Here is a 20,718-nt window from a genome sequence, read left to right as displayed (position 1 = left end):
TTGGCCAATATCCCATCAAGGTCAAAGGTAATTCTCCAACCTCGACCTGAACAGGTGGGATTGACGGCGTATTGAAAGCTCCACAACGTACACAGAGGGCCTGAGTTTGTATCCCATGAAGCTTTTGTAGATGAGTTTGTGGTCGGGCTATATATGATACACACATAATCTAAGGCAGATCTTAGACTCCATGCTAGCTCCCCAGCTACTTCCTACCAAATACCTCATTATATTTTTTGCCTTTTTACATCGTGTGACAACTCTCTGGACATGATCTCCAGGTCAGTTTACACAACCCATCCAGACACCCAAAAACCAGTTTGAACTTGCTTAACTACCTGCCCATAACGATTAAATTGATTTTTTTGGGGGGGGGTATTATGGTTTTTGGAGAAACATATAGCCTGTGTTTTATGCACAGAAAAACAGAAACCCCACTTATTCTGTCTCTCCACTGAGCCAACAACAGCCTGAAGCATTTTCTCCATAAATTAAAATTTTTACCCTTAGCCCACAATGCACCATCATCTGCATACAAAGACCTTCCAAGGCTAACCTCCTAGAAAATATCAATTATGATGTTAAACAATAAGGAACTGCACACAATTGTGGAACTCCATTGTCTTGGATAAACACTACATGGGCTACTCCAATTCTTATTTCAGTGGTTTTGTTCTTCAAAAAAATCCATAATCCAGTTAAACATTTGCCCACCTATTTCCTTGGCTTTAAGCTTGGTAAGGTGACCATCCTGCCACAACATACAACCCCTGGCAAAAATTATGGAATCACCGGCCTCGGAGGATGTTCATTCAGTTGTTTAATTTTGTAGAAAAAAAAGCAGATCACAGACATGACACAAAACTAAAGTCATTTCAAATGGTAACTTTCTGGCTTTAAGAAACACTATAAGAAATCAGGAAAAAAAATTGTGGCAGTCAGTAACGGTTACATTTTTAGACCAAGCAGAGGAAAAAAATATGGAATCACTCAATTCTGAGGAAAAAATTATGGAATCATGAAAAACAAAAGAACGCTCCAACACATCACTAGTATTTTGTTGCACCACCTCTGGCTTTTATAACAGCTTGCAGTCTCTGAGGTATGGACTTAATGAGTGACAAACAGTACTCTTCATCAATCTGGCTCCAACTTTCTCTGATTGCTGTTGCCAGATCAGCTTTGCAGGTTGGAGTCTTGTCATGGACCATTTTCTTCAACTTCCACCAAAGATTTTCAATTGGATTAAGATCCGGACTATTTGCAGGCCATGACATTGACCCTATGTGTCTTTTTGCAAGGAATGTTTTCACAGTTTTTGCTCTATGGCAAGATGCATTATCATCTTGAAAAATGATTTCATCATCCCCAAACATCCTTTCAATTGATGGGATAAGAAAAGTGTCCAAAATATCAATGTAAACTTGTGCGTTTATTGATGATGTAATGACAGCCATCTCCCCAGTGCCTTTACCTGACATGCAGCCCCATATCATCAGACTGTGGAAATTTACATGTTCTCTTCAGGCAGTCATCTTTATAAATCTCATTGGAACGGCACCAAACAAAGTTCCAGCATCATCACCTTGCCCAATGCAGATTCGAGATTCATCACTGAATATGACTTTCATCCAGTCATCCACAGTCCACGATTGCTTTTCCTTAGCCCATTGTAACCTGGTTTTTTTCTGTTTAGGTGTTAATGATGGCTTTCGTTTAGCTTTTCTGTATGTAAATCCCATTTCCTTTAGGCGGTTTCTTACAGTTCGGTCACAGACGTTGACTCCAGTTTCCTCCCATTCGTTCCTCATTTGTTTTGTTGTGCATTTTTGAGACATATTGCTTTAAGTTTTCTGTCTTGACGCTTTGATGTCTTCCTTGGTCTATCAGTATGTTTGCCTTTAACAACCTTCCCATGTTGTTTGTATTTGGTCCAGAGTTTAGACACAGCTGACTGTGAACAACCAACATCTTTTGCAACATTGCGTGATGATTTACCCTCTTTTAAGAGTTTGATAATCCTCTCCTTTGTTTCAATTGACATCTCTCGTGTTGGAGCCATGATTCATGTCAGTCCACTTGGTGCAACAGATCTCCAAGGTGTGATCACTCCTTTTTAGATGCAGACTAATGAGCAGATCTGATTTGATGCAGGTGTTAGTTTTCAGGATTAAAATTTACAGGGTGATTCCATAATTTATTCCTCAGAATTGAGTGATTCCATATTTTTTCCCTCTACTTGGTCTAAAAAAGTAACCGTTACTGACTGCCACAATTTCTTTTCGTGATTTCTTATAGTGTTTCTTAAAGCCAGAAAGTTGCCATTTGAAATGACTTTAGTTTTGTGTCATGTCTGTGATCTGCTTTTTTTCTACAAAATTAAACAACTGAATGAACATCCTCCGAGGCCGGTGATTCCATAATTATTGCCAGGGGTTGTATACGCCTTTTCAATATATAAAAAAAGAAGCTCCTAACGGTGCCTTATTAGCTTGAGCTTTCCTAACATCATCCTTCAAGCACAGCACAAGGTCCAGGGTTGTTCTCCCTTTGTGAAAGCCACTCCGATTGGGACCAAGTAACCCTCTAATTTCTACAATATGGGTCAGCCTATCAGTGACCATGCGCTCCATTATTTCAATTAAGTTCCATATCAATACAATTGGTCTGTCACTGGCAGCTTCACATTACTCTTTCTCTGGTTGTCCCAACTGGACTACAACTGTTTCCATGCTAATTGAAGTGTCCCAGTTTCAGACTGTTAACTGTTTGTCTCACACCTGTTATATGCAGCACTGTTTTAACCTTTGACCGTCAGGACCCTGGCCATACTCACGGCCCTCCTTCCCACATTTTACCATACTGTGCTTTACCTCCACACACAGCTGCCAAGTGTCCAAATCTCTTAGACTTTGAACCCAATGGCTGGTGGCACGTCCAGTCAAACTTGATTCTTGTTAAAACATTCTCCTCAAAATGTAACAAGATGGATAGATGCTCCTTCTCAACCCCTCCTCTGGTGAACATCACTTAGTTTTCACTGCCTTGGCTCATTACATGGTTTAAAATCTCTTCACTCTTGATTTCTCCTCCCACGTTTCTTTCGTTCCCACTCAAACTCTTGCTTTGCCTCCACAAGTTTGTCAGTTTAATCCAAGTCTCATTGCTTGAAACGCTCAAGTCCATCCTGAAGCAGTTTGACGTGCAGTTCCTACTTTGTGCTGTAAAGCTTCAGCTTCCAACACGCTCGTTTTACCTTCACCTCCTCTTTGTCTCACGTCACTCTGCTGTTACCCTCAGAATCACCATCACGCCTTCCACTCCACGGTTTGGCTTTTTAGGTTTCTGTGTACCAACCTGGCACTGTTTGTTTCTTCTCCATCTCCACCTCACTCCCCTCAACATCCACTGATCCAGGATCAGTTTACCCAGAGTCGCTACTGTGGTTATCAGCCGTTTTAATGCACAAACTTCTTTTCCTGAACTTTTCTTTAGTGAGTTATTTTGGAGCATCAAGTTTCCAAATCAGTTTTTGGTGCCCGAACGTTTAATACCCTGGATGAAGAATTGGGCACTGCACCAACCACGTTCTGTCTGTTCATCAACCAACGGCTCAGAGGTGATCGACAGAACAGGCGTCGGCTGCAATCCATCCTAAAAGACTTTACAAAGTCTGGATTAAGATTTCCAGGACTAACAGAGAACCAAGGCTTGACCCAACCAAAACAGCTCGCTTTGGATCAGTTTTTGCCAGGAAGATTTTTTTCCATTAACAAGTAAATTACCCACAAGGGCAGGAACACAAGTGTAACTTGATTTTTGTCTGTCAGCTTATCTTGTTTTTGCTAAAATTTAACTTCAAGTGAATAAAATCAAGACCTCACTACATGTATGAGACATGCTCTCTTCCACAGCATGTCTTTTTCCTGATTCTCTCCCCTCAGCCCCAACCAGTCCCAGCAGAAGACTGCCCCTCCCCAAGCCTGGTTCTGCTGGAGGTTTCTTCTTGTTAAAAGGGAGTTTTTCCCTTCCCACTGTTGCCAAGTGCTTGCTCATATGGGGTCGTTTTGACCGTTGGGGGTTTTTCTGTAATTATTGTATGGCTTTTGCCTTACAATATAAAGCGCCTTGGGGCAACTGTTGTGATTTGGCGCTATATAAATACAATTGATTTGAATTGATTTGATGTGTGAACAACTTTTTGCTATCTAGCTGGCAATGTGAGCATTTCAAGGTTTCTACTGAAACCCAAAAAGAATAACCAAGTCCCTTCGGCTGCTCTCTCATTTTCCACTCTGGGCAGCCCCGCCCTTAGACAATCTGCCTCCCATAACCAAGGTCTGGAGTTTGAATCCAATGGATAAAGGTCAGCTCCAGAATGGCCATTAAATGTGTCATTTAAGCAAAGCTCAAGGAGAATTAGACACATATCCAAATATGAGGCCTGTTAGGAAAGTATCCGACCTTTTTATTTTTTGCAAAAACCTGATGGATTTGAATCACACCCATCCTCACACAAAGGCTGCTTGCCAGCAAATGACGCAATCAAGAGTCACGCATGCGCACGAAGGCTCAAGGTTTGCTCATGCAAGCACACGTGATTTAAAACCATCAGGTTTTTGCAAAAGGTCAGATACTTTTCTCATAGACCTTGTATAAAGGTTAATTACAAAACAGTCTGTCACATCCCAAAGTTCTTAAAATGGAAGAGCTCCACCTGGTGGAGATGTACCATTAATGTAGGTACAACAGAATTCCAGCAAGTGCTCATCTCATTTCAAACATTATGTATGTAGAAAATATGCTTCATGTGTCAAAATCAAACCGACAGCACACATTTACCTTATTTTTAACTTTAGTTTGAACACATTACATCTGTTTTTCAATCATGGGAATACAATGCTTGGAAAATACCAAAATTCAAGAATTTCAAAGTTTAAACATTGACAGACTGACAAACTAAACGGATTATTTGCTGCTCCAGTTGACTAAATGTTGTCTGTAACTTGTTGCCATGACACCCACAGGAAACGTGTTGCATGGAGTTGACCGCTGCCACAACAGAATACAAAAAAAAAAAAAAAAAAGACAGTTTGTCCATTGTTTCCATGATTTATTTTTGCCATCTCCTGTCAGCTGACAAAGGCCTCGAGTGAACAAAAAGTTTGCAACCTCACCACCCGCCCCAACCCGAGTCCCTCAAATGAAAACACGCCACGCTGCAACCCACCTCCCGTCTTTCAGACAGGCCCACAACGCCATGCATGCAAAACAAAATGCTCCCTTTGTACTGGGGGCCGAGGCAAGACCTTGACGGGTGAGTGGTGTGAGGCACTCACACCACTCAAACTTGTACACGGGCAAAAGCTGGGCATCGCCAATCTGAATCACCAAGTTTTGTGCATGTTTTTATTTATTTATTTTAATAATCTTGACATGCTGGGACACCCTCAAGTGTTAGTCGTGGGCTCTGAACCCAATATTTAGGAAGGGAGAAAAAACAAATGAACAAAAACAAAAGGAGGGGAGTCTCAGCCAATCCACTCAGGAAGCAGGGTGGAGGCCATGCTGGAAAGCAATATGGCTGCCGGAGAGAAAATCAAAAACCAGGATTCAGAGTCTGCAGTAAGACTTCCCTTCCACTGCTTCAAAGAAAAAAAAGAAAAAAAAAAGAAGAAAAAAAAACCCTTCTCTTGAAAAGGTTTTAGACCCACTATCATTCAAACTCATGTTAATAAAAGAAAAACAACAATCATACAAAAGCTGAATCCTGTTATGGTAACATTCAATAATGTGAGCGGGAAAAACTCACTCTGAAAGTAAAAATTAATAATAATTATAATAATGAGCAGGACAGAGCAACTGACAGTTATTTTGAACGCGTTTTAAAATAAGACAGGAGCCCGGCGAGCAGGCGGAGGACCGCAGCCGAACATTCTGAACGGTGACAGAAGAGAGATGAGGAGGGCGGGGAGGGAGGAAGGAGAGATCAATGAAAGATAAATCACAACAGAATGACTGAGGTCCTCTGAAGGCCGACGCTTTGGTGACAGAACCAATGAGAAAGCAAGAGACTGGTGGTGGGCGGTGCTTGTTGCCTGGGCAGCAAAGTCCATCTCCCCTACTTGGAGGAGCAGCCCTTAACACCGATGGCGCACTCTTCCCCCATGGCAGCCAGCACCGTGACCTGCAGGGCACACGTTCACATCGGTCAGCCCAAAACCAGGGATTAAAGCAAAACAAACTGTCACACACAAATCAGAATAAGGTTCTGTTACTAACCTATAAAATTATTCATGGACTGGCACCTCCCTACCTAGCTGATCTAATTAAACCTTATGTACCGGCCCGGGCTTTACGTTCTCATGGTGCAGGACTACTTTGTGTCCCTAGGGTGAATAAGAAGTCTGCGGGTCACAGAGCTTTCTCTTTTTGTGCCCGTGTTCTGTGGAATGATCTCCCTGCGTCAATAAAACAATCAGATTCTGTGGAGACTTTAAAGTCCAGACTTAAGACGCACTTATTTTCCCTTTCATATGACTAGCATACTGGTACAGTTTTGTTTTACGCTTTTTACTCTTAATTCATGATATTAGTAATTGAAGTGCGCTGCGGCCTCAACTTCACCTAAATTCTGGGTCTTTTAGTGAAGTTTAGGGCTAGTGGCCGGCGATCACCTTAGTATTTCTTCTGTTTTTCTTGTTGATTAATGCTGACAAATTATATAGTATTTTATTGTCTTTCTGATGCCTGATTCTGTTTTTTCTCTGTTTAAGGTACAGCTCCATCCAGAGATAAGAGTTGTGTTTGTGTTGGCGATCCTCCTGTCCTGTGCACCAACAGCAATTTCTTGTATATTCGTCCGTGAATTGTTCTGTGAATTATTTCTGTAATTTATGTTTGTAGCATGGCCCAAGCAGAGGGTCACCCCTTTGAGTCTGGTCTGCTTGAGGTTTCTTCCTCAGAGGGAGTTTTTCCTTACCACTGTTGCTCTGGGGGTTGGTAAGGTTAGACCTTACCTGTGTGAAGCGCTTTGAGGCAACTCTGTTGTGATTTGGCGCTATATAAAGGAAATAAATAAAAATATGCTCACCGGACAACTCTATACAATTCTATACCAGAAAAATTTTAAATCTCAGACGCATTCTAGTGCATTTTGAAGTTGATTTGCAAAAAAAATCTTTGTTGGGTCAGGTCATTTTTGAGTCTTTTCACACAACTGTGGCAAGATGACAGAACTATAATCCACAGTCTGTCACATGGATTAGAACATGGCGTCATTACCGCTTGATAAGAACACGTATTCATTCTCTACATTTATCTCAACATTTGATTTCAGCCATTTCTGCTGAAATGTAAAGCTGCACCTCCTGTTCATTTAGTCAATGTAACATTTACGAGGTCTGTCCAAAAAGTATCGGACCTTTTTATTTTTTGCAAAAACCATATGGATTTGAATCATGTGTGATTGCATCAGCCAAGCTTGAACCTTCGTGCGCATGCGTGAGTTTTTTCACGCCTGCCGGTTGTGTCATTCGCCTGTGAGCAGGCTTTGTGTGAGCAGTGGTCTACCCCTCTCGTCGGATTTTTATTGCGAATAAATGAACAATTTGGAGCTTTGCCGCATCAAATTTTTCCAGAAACTGAGAGACCTCCAGCTGGACACCATTCGGAAAATTTAGATGGCTTTCAGCGACGATTTTATGGGGATTACACAGATTAAGGAGTGCTCCAGCCGGTTTAAAGACCGCCCACAACTGCTGATGTCCACGCCTTCTGCCTTTTTTGTGAAAGTCAGACGACGTCCCGGATCAACAAAGCCTTCACGTTGGAAATGATGTGGTTGTTTCAGATGGCCTCCGGTTGCTTTTCAGTCGTGTGAATATCCGAGAAATTGTGCATGAGCTGGACAAGCCCCAACATGTCCTGTGAGGCTTCATCACAGCATTGCTTTGCGCCATGCGGCTCTGCCGCGACTTGCGGAGTTCCTCCGCTTCACTTCCCATGAAAAAAAAAAAAAAAAAAACACTCCTGTAACAATGGAATGTGCCGTTCATTTCTAAACTGGACACTGTCTTGATCCGGTACGTCGTCTGACTAGCACAGGAATTGCGGAAGACGTGGACATCAGCACTTTTTCGGCACATTGAGACAGACGTGCAGAGGAACTCCACGCGTCGCGGCGGATCTGCATGGCGCAAACCACATAAAAGCAGTGATGAGACCCTGAGCCTACCAATCCGGAACCCTCCTCCCCCTGACTACATCTCGATATCCTGTCCACGAATATCACAAACAGGATTGGTGACAAGGTGCAGCCCTGGGGGAGGCCAACCTCCCCCGGAAACAAATCCAACTTACCGCCAAACACCTGATCTCGCTTTGTGAGCACAGAGATTGGATGACCCTGAGAAGGGACCCCCCTCACTCCATACGCCCACAGTATCTCCCGGGGTACCTGATCATACGCCTTCTCCAAGTCCACAAATCACATGTAGACTGGATGGGCATACTCCCAGGATCCTTGTGAGTGAAGAGCTGGTCGGTTGTTCCATGACCAGGACGGAACCCGCATTGTTCCTGTTCAATCAGAGGTTTGACTATCAGCCACACCCTCCGTTCCAGCACCCTGGAGTATACCGAATAGTGTGATGCCCCCATAGTTGGCACACACTCTCTGGTCCCCTCCTTTTAAATCTGTGGACCACCACCTCAGTTTGCCACTCCTCAGACACTGTCCCAGACCTTAACGCAATGTTGAAGAGACGTCTCATCCAAGACAGTCCCTCCACACCCACAGCCTTCAGCATTTCTGGACGGATCTCATCAACCCCCGGGGCCTTGCCAACGTGGTCTTGTTTGGCTACCTCAGTGACTTCCACCAGGGAAATTGATGAAAATCCTCCATCAGCTTCCAGCTCAGCCCCTATTATAGAGGGCGCTCCGGTCTAATGCAGAAGTTCCTCAAAGTGTCCCTTCCATCACTGGATTACATCCTCAGTTGAGGTCAACAGAGTCCCATACTTACTGTATACAGCTTGGCTTTTGATTGATTGCAGTTTATTGTTTGCATTACAATGTTTGGAAAGAGGTGTCATTTGATTTAAATGGCGAGTCACTTTGAAGTTATTAATTCCGACCAGAGTTCAGCGTTCTAACGTGACTTGCTCACCAGAGAGCCGCGCAGCGTTTGGAGCCATTTGAACGGAACGCTTCTTTCCTCCCACCAAGACAGGAGTCCCAGTTAGTGACTTTAATCTGCACAAAAATGACTCATAATTTGACATTTTAATGGCTCTGAGGGGTTAAGAAGCGTAGAACCGAAGCAAGCAGTGGGTCGGGACAGTGCTTCATTGCTTCCAAGGTTCAAAACGATGCACATATTAAGTTGCAGATGGAATGCAGAGAAGACGGCTGCAGACTGCTCTTCTTGCATGTGATTAACCTCTGGGTACCGAAACTTGGCACCAAAAGACAAGGCATGTTTCAATACTCTGTACTACCGAAGCATTTCGGTCAGTGCCACAAAAGAACCGAAGTTCGGTACCCAGCCCTAGTGAGATTGTGCTTAAGAAAAAGAAAGAAAGAAGGGAGGCGGAAAAAAAGACACCAAACAAGGCAAGTAAACACTTTTTAAAGGCAAAACCAAAAGTAGTCAAAAAGGGCCAATTATACCCTGGACCCGAGGGGGTTAAAGCACTCTGAGCTGCTACACAAGACGGCGGACTAACAGCTCACCACATCCACCGCTCATATTTAAGTGTATGTGCAGCGTGATTACCGGTACACCTACAACACCTTCTACCGATGCTTCGAAAATATGATGACCCGGTATTGACCCATAATTGGCCTGCAACACTCACTGCTAATACTGCTAGTGGTGTGTAGTGTTGCTTGGTGTTCCCTAGGTTTTAATGTAGGGGGAAAACCTGAGCGTCATCTGCTGCTTTCTGGCGTGACACTTACTGTAATCTCTTCTCCAGCATCAAACTTTGTCTGGATATCCTTGCCAACTTCACCTTCAGGAACACGCAAATCCTCCCTGATGTCACCGTTGTCATCCATTAAAGACATAAAGCCTTCTTGGATGTTAACCACCTGAAGGAGAAAGCAAAAAGACAATAAATCACTTCATAGTCCAGTGGAAGAATGGGCGTGATGGACTTAGTCTAGATTTGTTAATTAAGGACCATAACTCTTGTTAACTGAACCCCAACTCGAACAATATTACAATATGCTTATTACCAACCTATAACAAAGATGTGTAACAAGTTTTGCCAAATTCCTCCATACAATGCGAGGAGTTCATTTCAGAACGTTCATACCCTTTTTTGTTATGGACGGAAATTGTCACGACATAACCCCCCCTCGGGCCTTTGGCCAGCGGGGGATAAAAACCAATCAGTTTTGATTAGCTATGTGAGCACCGCACATTACATATAATTTAGGTGTGGAATTTTCATACATTCATCCCCCCCCAAAAAAACAATCATTACAAGGACAAAAAAAAAGGAGGGGTTTGGAGTAAACACTGAAACAACACTGATTGATTGAGCATTGGTTTTGTTTTTCAGTGACGGTGGCAATCTCCTGTGCAACTGACATTTTGTACCTGAACACAGTACAGAGGAAGAAATAAGATCAGCTACGTACCTGGTAATCTCTCCTCTTGATAACAGGAACATCCACATTGTGAGTAGAAGGACACATATCTTCATACTTTTTGTTGGTGAAGATGTCCATACCAGTCAAGTTAACCTGCAGCACACAGTCATTTGCTTTAAGCATACAAAACATTAAACGAGCGGACTAGCTACAGACACAAGTGACAGGTGGAGCTGTGTGTTAGTGATACCAGGACCCCCAGCAACACACAGAAGAATCCAGTCCTGTATAGGTTCAGAGCCCGCAATGAGCGTAGTATTCTTCAAATTTCATACCACGGAGCAAATAAGAGCCTATGACTCCTCCAGGATGGACACCAGATCATCACCAAGGCAGGTCCCATTTACAGCCGATTGGACTGGGACAATGCCAATGAAGTGTCTTGTTGGAAGACACAGACAGGTATCATGGGTAGTCAAACCCAGGTCTAGATGTGTGCAGCCCAACTTATCTCACTGATCCACACGCTCTACCTACACTTCAACTTTACTCCATTTCATCCTTGCCAACACTACATTTACAGCGGCAGCTTACTGATGTGGTACTTAATGTGAAGGGGGGGGGATTTGTTCATCCATTTTCTGCATCTTATTGAGATTGCGGTGGCAGTTGATTAAAGCAGCTCATTCCACACTTCCCCATCAACAACCAAGCTCTCCAAGGCTTCCCCTTCCAACTGTACAAGGTAACAGGGCCCTGAAATGAAAATTGTGAAATCCATTCACAGGGGGTCAAGCTGGTGTCGAGGGCCTGCCGGGCCCCAGAAACCAAACTAATTTTGTATCTAATGATACATTTTCAGCATCTCCTGGGAGGGGGGGAAAAAAAAAAAAAAAAAAAAAAAAAAAAATCTCAAAAGAAGTGCACATTTAAAGTGGATATGACACCTAAAAATTAGGTAAAACTGATATAAATATCAAAATATACATACAGTATAGTAAGTTGAAAGTGGTTTTAATCATTATCACTGAGAAATAAAGTTGGTACAGCTTCTCAAAAGTGTGTTTATTGGAAAGCATGTTCCATCAGCGGTCATGTGATGCCGTGACATTACAGCGTGTAGAGTCCCGTCTTTGTTAGACTGACAACAGGAACAGATGGACCTAAGCATGGACAGTGACGAGATCAAGAACTTTTCCGACTCTTCAAGTGTGGATTATTTCTGTGAGGAACTCGAGACTGACTCGGATCCTGAGGGTGTCACAGCAGTGATTAGACCCTATAGACTGTAGCCGTATCTTTCGGACGAACATTCAAACCAGGAGCATTCTGGAAAATAATGCCGACAGAGCTTATGGCGGAGCCAAACCAGAGGCAAGAGACGTGCCAATTCCGATGGATTTTGAAAGGCTGCAGAATATGGAATGGTAAGGGAGGCTTTGATTTTTGTTGCTGCTGTTTATAACACTCTAATTACAGTATAGCATTTTCGATTCAAGCGTCTGGTTACTGCCTTTGTTACTGTTCCGGAGCCGCAACAGTGTAGCTATTACTTGCGGACCACCATCATTACCTTCGGGTTTTCGCCGTTTTCGGGTGCCTGGCATTGCATTCATCCGTATTTAGTTACGTTATTTTCACGAAAGAATAGGAAATAAATGGCGAAAGTTCCGAAAAAGATCGCCAAAAAACAACAGTGAACATGCCGCTGCCGTGTTTACTCTGTATTACACTGACTTTTTTTTTATTTATTTTTTTTTACTTTTTACAAGTTCCTTGACCATTTCAAGATTATTGTGAACATATTATCTGGGATTGACATTTTAGGTGTTCCTGTGAGCTGTGTGAGAACATGGAGACGGTAGAAAAAAGTATCTGTTGTCGGGAGCAAATGCGTGTGCGAGCGGAGCGAGCGGCAGCCTGACATTTTGTGCATCACACAACACCGCGGCTTTCAATCAATCTGCATGGACTTGAAAAGGCTAAAACACTTCGCCCTTGTGTTTGTGCAATATGCTGGTCAGGCATATCGACAAACGAGAGCTATGTTTAATCAAAATTTCTACCGCTCAAAAAAGTGTAAACAACGGCCGCAGGCACGCAAGCCGATACGGTCTACACGCAACGACGTATTTCAGGCTTGGTGCTCAGTAGGAAGCTGGTCACGGGGCGTGCACATTTTTCAGTGGCAGGACGTTCAAATGTTGTATATAACGGGAGAACCGCGTCCATCTTCCCAAAATTCTTAGGTTGACCGAATTATATAACCTTTGTTACATGTAATAAGACTATTGTCTTTAAGTGTCATATCCACTTTAAATGATCCTAGATTCAACCTTTCATTTAAACTGTCAATGATAATGTTGAAATAACAGAATATGACATGAAAGTAGGACCTGGAATTATTTTTCTTTTAATTGTAAACCAAATTATCCATTAACTTGGAACAATTAAACTACATGAAATTCACGAACACTGAAAAGACTTAAAACATTTCAAAAACCACAGCTAAAGCTTGTATAATATTTTGAAAGTCATGGTAAAATATCAATTACATACCTTATAGCAGTGGTGGGCACAGGTCCGTTAATCCGCTAAACACCGAAGATAATGTTTTCATTATCGGATTAGCTTTTCAGGTAACTTTGAAAACCATCATCGGACCAATTATCTTCCGATAAGTTTTGGCCCGATAGTTTTTAGACCACCAACATATTTTTGCAGACATGGTAATAACAGCTACAAACGTTGACAAAGTCTATAATTAGTTAAATACCAGTTAAATGTTTTGTAGTAGATGCACAGTTCTATCCTCTGCAACAGAAGAGCTGGTTCCAGAAGAAACTGCTCTATCCTAAATGTCTTGTTGTGCACTTGTCTATATCAGTGTTTGATACCTGAAGTTTCCTTACCATCGTTGGTATGCGAGTTCTTTCTATTGTATTATCATTGTTAGTAAAATTGTTCTCACCACTGCTGGTATGTAGCTTGTTGTATCTTATATGAAGATTTAATGTATTTAGGAATCTATTCTTCATTAAGTTATCAATATTTTCAATGTGAATGACTTGCTCCTTATTTTGGAGTGTTATTTATTTATTTATTCTTAATTGATATGGAAATTGCAAGTCAAATATGAGTTCAAGTTAAGTATTATTGTAAGATATGGGTGGGATTCAATAAGTTTTCCTCCCACTCCTTTTCGAGCAAAAATGAAATGTATGACTGTTTAATATGTACTAGGTACGTGTATTTTGTTTACACTGCTCGAAATGAATTAATAATAATAATAATAATAAAAAAAAAAATCCTCTGCAGGCAAAGGAGAACTGGTCATGGAAAAGAAAACACATTTCTTTTGATACGCTGGCAATATCACCCAAGTCACAGTTTTAACTTATGGTTAAAATTTTAACTAAACTAATTTCGGACAAGTTATTTAAATTAACGTCACGTCTGAAGTTTATAAAGTGAAAATATCAGATATATAATTTACTTTTAAAGTAATGCACTAATTTTGAAGGTTTTAGTGTGGACATGCTGTGTCGAGAAGTGCATTATGGATATCTCAGTACATTCACAACAGAAGAAATGCATTTGAGATGCTCTGATCAGGCTCCACATGGACAACAGCATTAAACTCTTTGCATATTGTGCCTAAAACTCTCGTGAATATATTCTCTGGGTTTATAGACACTGTGTTTGTACGCACCTTAAATGTAGCAGACACAGATTATCTGGAATTTTGTTTTGGCAAGTCTTCACAGTCTCTACTGCCATCTACTGGCCAGTAGTGTTCATGAACAGTATGAGCGTCTCGACGCCAGGAGATGACACTGCTTTTATCGAATGGTTAATTAAAACTTGACTTTTTTTTGCAAATGTACGGAGCCTGCCTGTGGATCTGGTGGTTAAATTTATTTGGATTATTGCGTTCCCTCACAATAACCGAGTATCATATTAAAACTCATGCCTATCAGAGCACACAGTGAGTGGAGTCAGGTGGGGGGAGACCGAACACATATGCACGCGCGTGCACGTGCAGGATTCATGAGAGGACAGCAAAAGAAAAAAAAGAAAAAAAAAGAAAAGACAAAAACGCCAATCAGGCACACTAACAGGTGTTGCTACTTACTACCGCTGTTGTATAAATAAACTATATTTCATACAGAGTCTTACAGCTGTGCAAGGTGTAGCAGCTTACTCCCTCATCCGTCGTGAATCCTGTTGCTGTCTGTGTATGTGTGCCACCCCCCAACACACACACACACACACACACACACACACACACACACACACACACACACACACACACACACACACGGGGCAATAACTCCTCTCTGACCCAGTGGGGACAGTGTCTCGGATTTGGAGGTGCCGATTCTCATCCCAGTCTCACCGTCTGATGAAGTCAATAGAACATCATCATCCGTAAAACACAGAGATGCAACTTTGAGACCAGTGTGTAATGTAGTCCAAAGATCTGGTTTGCCTTCTCGCAGTTAGCCTCACAAAAAACCCTTAACCCAGATCTAAGAACTACAGTTTGAATGTAAGTAAAGTAAGTCCCTTCGGCTGCTCCCTTGTTTGCACTTGGGGTCGCCACAGCAAATCCAAGGTGGATCTGCATGTTGAATTGGCACAAGTTTTACGCCGGATGCCCTTCCTGACGCAACTCCACATTACATGGAAAATGTGGCAGGGGTAGGATTTGAACCCGGAACCTTCTGAACTGAAACCAAGCGCATTAACCACTTGGCCACCACCCCTGCACATACAGTTTTGAATGTAAGTAAGGTTTGTGAATTTTTGTGGTTTGTGCAGGTTGATAAGAATGCCTCACCTTTGCATGCCCGTGCTTGCCCGTCTTTGAGGTGGACATCTCAACAATTTTACATGGACGTCCCTTCAGAATCACATGTCCATTCTTGCGCAGAGCAGAACATTGCATGGGGTAAGTGCTGGAGGCACCAGATTCACCACACTGGAAGTCAAGCTCAGGATCTGCCATGGCGTGATGGGTCTGGGGCGCTGGAAAAACAAGTTAGTTATAAACAAAACTGACAGTATAGGTTTGACATTGCTTCATGCAGTATTCTCAAAAAAGAAAAGTAAAAGTCATCCATTTTTCCAGTCCAACTGATGGAACAGAAAACATTAGTAGCTATAAAAACACCCACTCTGACTAAAAACAAATTTTTTATTACTTTGACACTTTCTTCCCTTTTGTTCTCACTTAGTCATATCTTACTGGGACAAATACCTGAAGTCTAAAAATGATCATTCTTTAATCAAAGTTTTTACACACGCACACACACGTATGCGTGTATCATATCATGAATAAAAGTGGATGATAAGTCATGATGGATAATACAGAAAGTGGAATTTTTTTTAAATAGTTGCACTAAAAATAAAACGCTTAACTAGCTACATGAGTTAGTTTTCCCTGCAATGACAACATTTATTACACACAGCTCTATGAGCTTCAGCCTAATATAAGTAATAAAGCTTGTAGCAACACCTAAAGCTCCAAAACTATACACAAGGAGACCTAATAATTGTCTTCAAGTAGTTCGTCCTACACAAAACAACGTGGCTACACATGCTGAGTTAATAAGCCCCTTATTATCTATGTCTATATGCTGGAATAAGGGAGTGAACTCTTCAAATTATTGTTCATTACATCATATTTCAATCATACTCACAGGTGAAATGTTCGCCTGCAGCCTTTAATCTGGCGATTTGCAGTTTATAGCTGTACATAAAGGTATTTTTTAAATAAAATTAAATAAAGTTGTGTGTGCCTCATTAGAGATCAATAGAAAAGAGCGTTCAGGAGCAGGACATCTAGTTTTTCACTCTCCACACTATTTAACTTTTCATTAAATACATACTGGTAAAATACACAAAAAAAAACATAAATGTTTTTCCCAAAAGGAGGAACATATAATATTGATCAGCATGGTGCGCGCACACACACACCATGGATACTCCACTTCATACTCTTTCCCATCACCACCACTAGAATGCTAAAACTGTTGGGTATTAAAACAACTCAGCACTTTTCCGCCAGGGGAAAAGCGAAAAACACATGGACACAGGGCCTTGGTCATTTCAAATTTTTTGGCTTCCTTCACTGACCTGGTTTCAAAATTAGAACATGCGGAGACTGTGCGAGCAGGAAGAACAAGAAAAAAAACAAAAAAAAACTGGTCCATTTGTGTGTAAAGAGTGACTTTATGCTTAACATTTTTAAGACTCGCTGCACACATGCTGCCATTTTTCACAGGGAAACAACACGAGATGACACACTTTTAACTTAAAGCACTCAGAACTGTCGCAGAAAGGGGGGGGGGGGGGGGGGGGGGGGGACCCACCACATCCACTTCCACTATATTCCAAAAACACAGAGATGGGTAAGGCCAGTATGGCTATCTTATAGTGGTAATTTTTTTTAATTAATACTGCAAGCCAGTTCAGACCACTTATTTCAATAACTGTTGCAGGCACACAAAAACTAAACATAAAACTGGCAGAATGGATTTTATTATAGCATAGGAGCCAGAAGATCCTAATACTGCGGGCCGCAAGTAATGCCACTTTCGGTTTGCTTCCATGTCAAGTGACTCAGTGGCATGAAAACACGGGCTGCTGTCTTGTTGTACCACAGAGATACAGCAGTGTATATTTGTGAGTATTACTTGCTGTTGAAGAAACAGTGGCTACTGTGTAATAAAACCACGTCAAATTAAACTGCACTACTTAAAAAGTCCACCCTGGCTTCACAGACCGACAAACACACAAAAAAAGTGTACCACCCTGAAAAACGGTCTGAATGGATTCAATTCCAAATTTGGTGGTCTGCCCCACTGACCTCGTCCGAACAGTTTACCACCTCTTACTGGAAGTCAATAGCAACTCCTTTTCACACCACTTTCGGTATGTAACACAAACACCAGCCACCCAACATCCTTCTAAATGATTTTCAGGCACCCATACACCCACTTTGTACGTTAGCTATGGAAAGAGCTCAAGGAATGTCGGGATACCCCCAAAACATCTTTTTATTTCAAGTAAACTGCAAGCAAAGTATATCATTATTTCAACTTAAATTGAGCCATTATAAACTGTTTGCATGCACTCATCTCTTTTGAGTCAAACAGACTCCTCTAACAAACACTCTGGAAAACTGAATGAATAAATCTGAAGAATAGTTTGCAACTGTTGAGGAAAGGATTGTGATAAATTAAGTTTCTTTAAACTGCAGACTGGCTAATCTCAGATTGCAGCCCCCCCCCCCCGTTAGCAGGGCGGCTACGTCATCGGAATATCGCGAGATCTCAAAAGTGCTGCCCTCATGGTGTTAAATTAGGCGTCAGCCATGTGGCTAACAGGAGCGCGACCGAATGCCGTGTTTCGACTAAAATGCTGTTCCCGCGCCGAATCTGTGGCATTTTAAAGATTTCAGCCGGGTTCAACTACAACTTAACTTTCAAAAACTGCAAAGCAGAAGCCCACGTAGCGGCAAAATCTGCTCGCTTCGAGTTAAAAACTCGCGTGTCAAAGCAAACTATAAGTTACCCGGCCTTTATTACGTCACGAAGAGTTTAAGTGAGTCACAAAACATCGTCACATATGTAACCGCCCGCCAACGTTATTTTCACTTTCCTATTATAGAACAAAAACTTACTAAAAGTATGCGAGCAGGCGACGGTGAATTTGGTCAACATTAGCACTAAACAGCACAGTCACCCAACTTTACCTAACTAATGCCATGCTAGCGGCAGCTAGCCGGGTAGCTAATTAACGCGGAGCCTGACGCTCGGTTCATAACGTTTTTAATCGACGCTGAGGTTTAGATACCGGACAATAAAGCGTCACTGACGAAGTTCGTGAGCACGTCGCCACAGGCCGCATGATCCAGTTAGCATTAGCTCCAACACGGACACCCACACCCGACGGCCACCGAGGCCGCGCAGAGCCACACCGGCACCCCATCACCTCACGGCCCATTACCGGCGGCGTAAGGACGTTGTTAAAGCCCCACTTTCTCTCCAATGACAGAAACACGCGCCATACCGCACTTACCTTCCAAGAAAAAGAGAGGACCGAAAGTGCGCACGCGCCGTCAACTTTACTGCGGCACCCGTAGAGGAAGACGCGCAGGGGGAGGAGCTTATGTTCAGCGGGCAGAAAAGGTTGCCAGGTCTGGCTCAGACATGGCAACACAGCAGTTTTTGTTTGGTAGTTAAGCGGGTTGGAAAAATAAACAACTCGAGGGTTACCGCCAAGTATGAGATTAACTAAGAATAGAAAACAGAATAGAATAGCAATCATGACTGGCAATAACAATGTCACTACACAGCTGTACAACAACACTGAAATATGTACAAAAAAAATGAACAAGTTAATAATTCTCACTAGAAATCTCATCTTCCACTTCATGAAGTTATCTGACAAAAACTATTTATTGTTGCTTTTATCAGTTCTTGCCTTGTTCGGGATTCAGTGTAGGACTTTGTTGTTTATCACGTAAGTGTATTTATTTTTTAAAATCTGTCTCGGGACTCTACTCATGAGTACCCCCCCCCCCCCCCCCCCCACACACACACACACACACACACGTGTGCTGTTTATGTGCACATAATGGGAAATTTGGTTCCTTTGTATCAATATTGAATTTGGTTTTTGTATGAACAACAGCTGCTCTGTCTTTTTCACGACTGCAGAAAAGATAGTTTCAGCAACACATTTACACAGTTTGAAATGTATTACTGTTCTGGTGTGTTTCACTTTGATAAACAGTCTTTCTGAACATTGTATGTATCTACAACCCCTGGCAAAAATTATGGAATCACCGGCCTCGGAGGATGTTCATTCAGTTGTTTAATTTTGTAGAAAAAAAGCAGATCACAGACATGACACAAAACTAAAGTCATTTCAAATGGCAACTTTCTGGCTTTAAGAAACACTATAAGAAATCAGGAAAAAATTATGTAATCATGAAAAACAAAAGAACACTCCAGGTGATCTCCAGGTCAGTTTACACAACCCATCCAGACACCCAAAAACCAGTTTGAACTTGCTTAACTACCTGCCCATAACGATTAAATTGATTTTTATTTATTTTTTTTGGGGGGGGGGGGGGGGGGGTATTATGGTTTTTGGAGAAACATATAGCCTGTGTTTTATGCACAGAAAAACAGAAACCCCACTTATTCTGTCTCTCCACTGAGCCGACAGCAGCCTGAAGCATTTTCTCGATAAATTAAAATTTTTACCCTTAGCCCACAATGCACCATCATCTGCATACAAAGACCTTCCAAGGCTAACCTCCTAGAAAATATCAATTATGATGTTAAACAATAAGGAACTGCACACAATTGTGGAACTCCATTGTCTTGGATGGGCTACTACATGGGCTACTCCAATTCTTATTTCAGTGGTTTTGTTCTTCAAAAAAATCCATAATCCAGTTAAACATTTGCCCACCTATTTCCTTGGCTTTAAGCTTGGTAAGGTGACCATCCTGCCACAACATACAACCCCTGGCAAAAATTATGGAATCACCGGCCTCTGAGGATGTTCATTCAGTTGTTTAATTTTGTAGAAAAAAAAGCAGATCACAGACATGACACAAAACTAAAGTCATTTCAAATGGCAACTTTCTGGCTTTAAGAAACACTATAAGAAATCAAGAAAAAAAGATTATGGCAGTCAGTAACGGTTACATTTTTAGACCAAGCAGAGGAAAAAAATATGGAATCACTCAATTCTGAGGAAAAAATGGCAGTCAGTAACGGTTACTTTTTTAGACCAAGCAGAGGAAAAAAATATGGAATCACTCAATTCTGAGGAAAAAATTATGGAATCATGAAAAACAAAAGAACGCTCCAACACATCACTAGTATTTTGTTGCACCACCTCTGGCTTTTATAACAGCTTGCAGTCTCTGAGGCATGGACTTAATGAGTGACAAACAGTACTCTTCATCAATCTGGCTCCAACTTTCTCTGATTGCTGTTGCCAGATCAGCTTTGCAGGTTGGAGCCTTGTCATGGACCATTTTCTTCAACTTCCACCAAAGATTTTCAATTGGATTAAGATCCGGAC

The 20,718-nt window shown here is 41.9% G+C and overlaps 1 protein-coding gene across 1 annotated transcript; it reads right to left on the bottom strand.

Annotated features, from left to right (window-relative positions):
• Nucleotides 1-6,033: 6,033 nt before the first annotated feature.
• Nucleotides 6,034-18,805, bottom strand: LOC117526340 (eukaryotic translation initiation factor 5A-1-like). The gene is made up of 5 exons (XM_034188435.1): nt 18,694-18,805; nt 15,449-15,636; nt 10,654-10,758; nt 9,967-10,098; nt 6,034-6,187 (listed from the first exon to the last, which is right to left on the bottom strand). Exons 2-5 carry the CDS (start codon nt 15,614-15,616, stop codon nt 6,122-6,124), a joined length of 471 nt encoding a protein of 156 aa, XP_034044326.1. The 5' UTR covers nt 15,617-15,636; nt 18,694-18,805; the 3' UTR covers nt 6,034-6,121.
• Between the last annotated feature and the right edge of the window lie 1,913 nt (nt 18,806-20,718).

The sequence above is a fragment of the Thalassophryne amazonica genome, chromosome 1, assembly GCF_902500255.1.
Source record: "Thalassophryne amazonica chromosome 1, fThaAma1.1, whole genome shotgun sequence".
Taxonomy (NCBI): Eukaryota; Metazoa; Chordata; class Actinopteri; order Batrachoidiformes; family Batrachoididae; genus Thalassophryne; species Thalassophryne amazonica.
Note: the sequence above shows the minus strand (reverse complement) of the source record. Positions and strands in the feature narration are given on the sequence as shown.

What these genes read in the sequence shown, in the direction of transcription:
- LOC117526340 (XM_034188435.1), bottom strand. Translation starts at nt 15,616, where the DNA reads ATGGCAGATCCTGAGCTTGACTTCCAGTGTGGTGAATCTGGTGCCTCC. An exon ending in GCAAGCACGGGCATGCAAAG is followed by an intron (nt 10,759 to 15,448) that starts GTGAGGCATTCT and finishes TGTGTGCTGCAG; the next exon opens with GTTAACTTGACTGGTATGGA. An exon ending in TCAAGAGGAGAGATTACCAG is followed by an intron (nt 10,099 to 10,653) that starts GTACGTAGCTGA and finishes TTTCTCCTTCAG; the next exon opens with GTGGTTAACATCCAAGAAGG.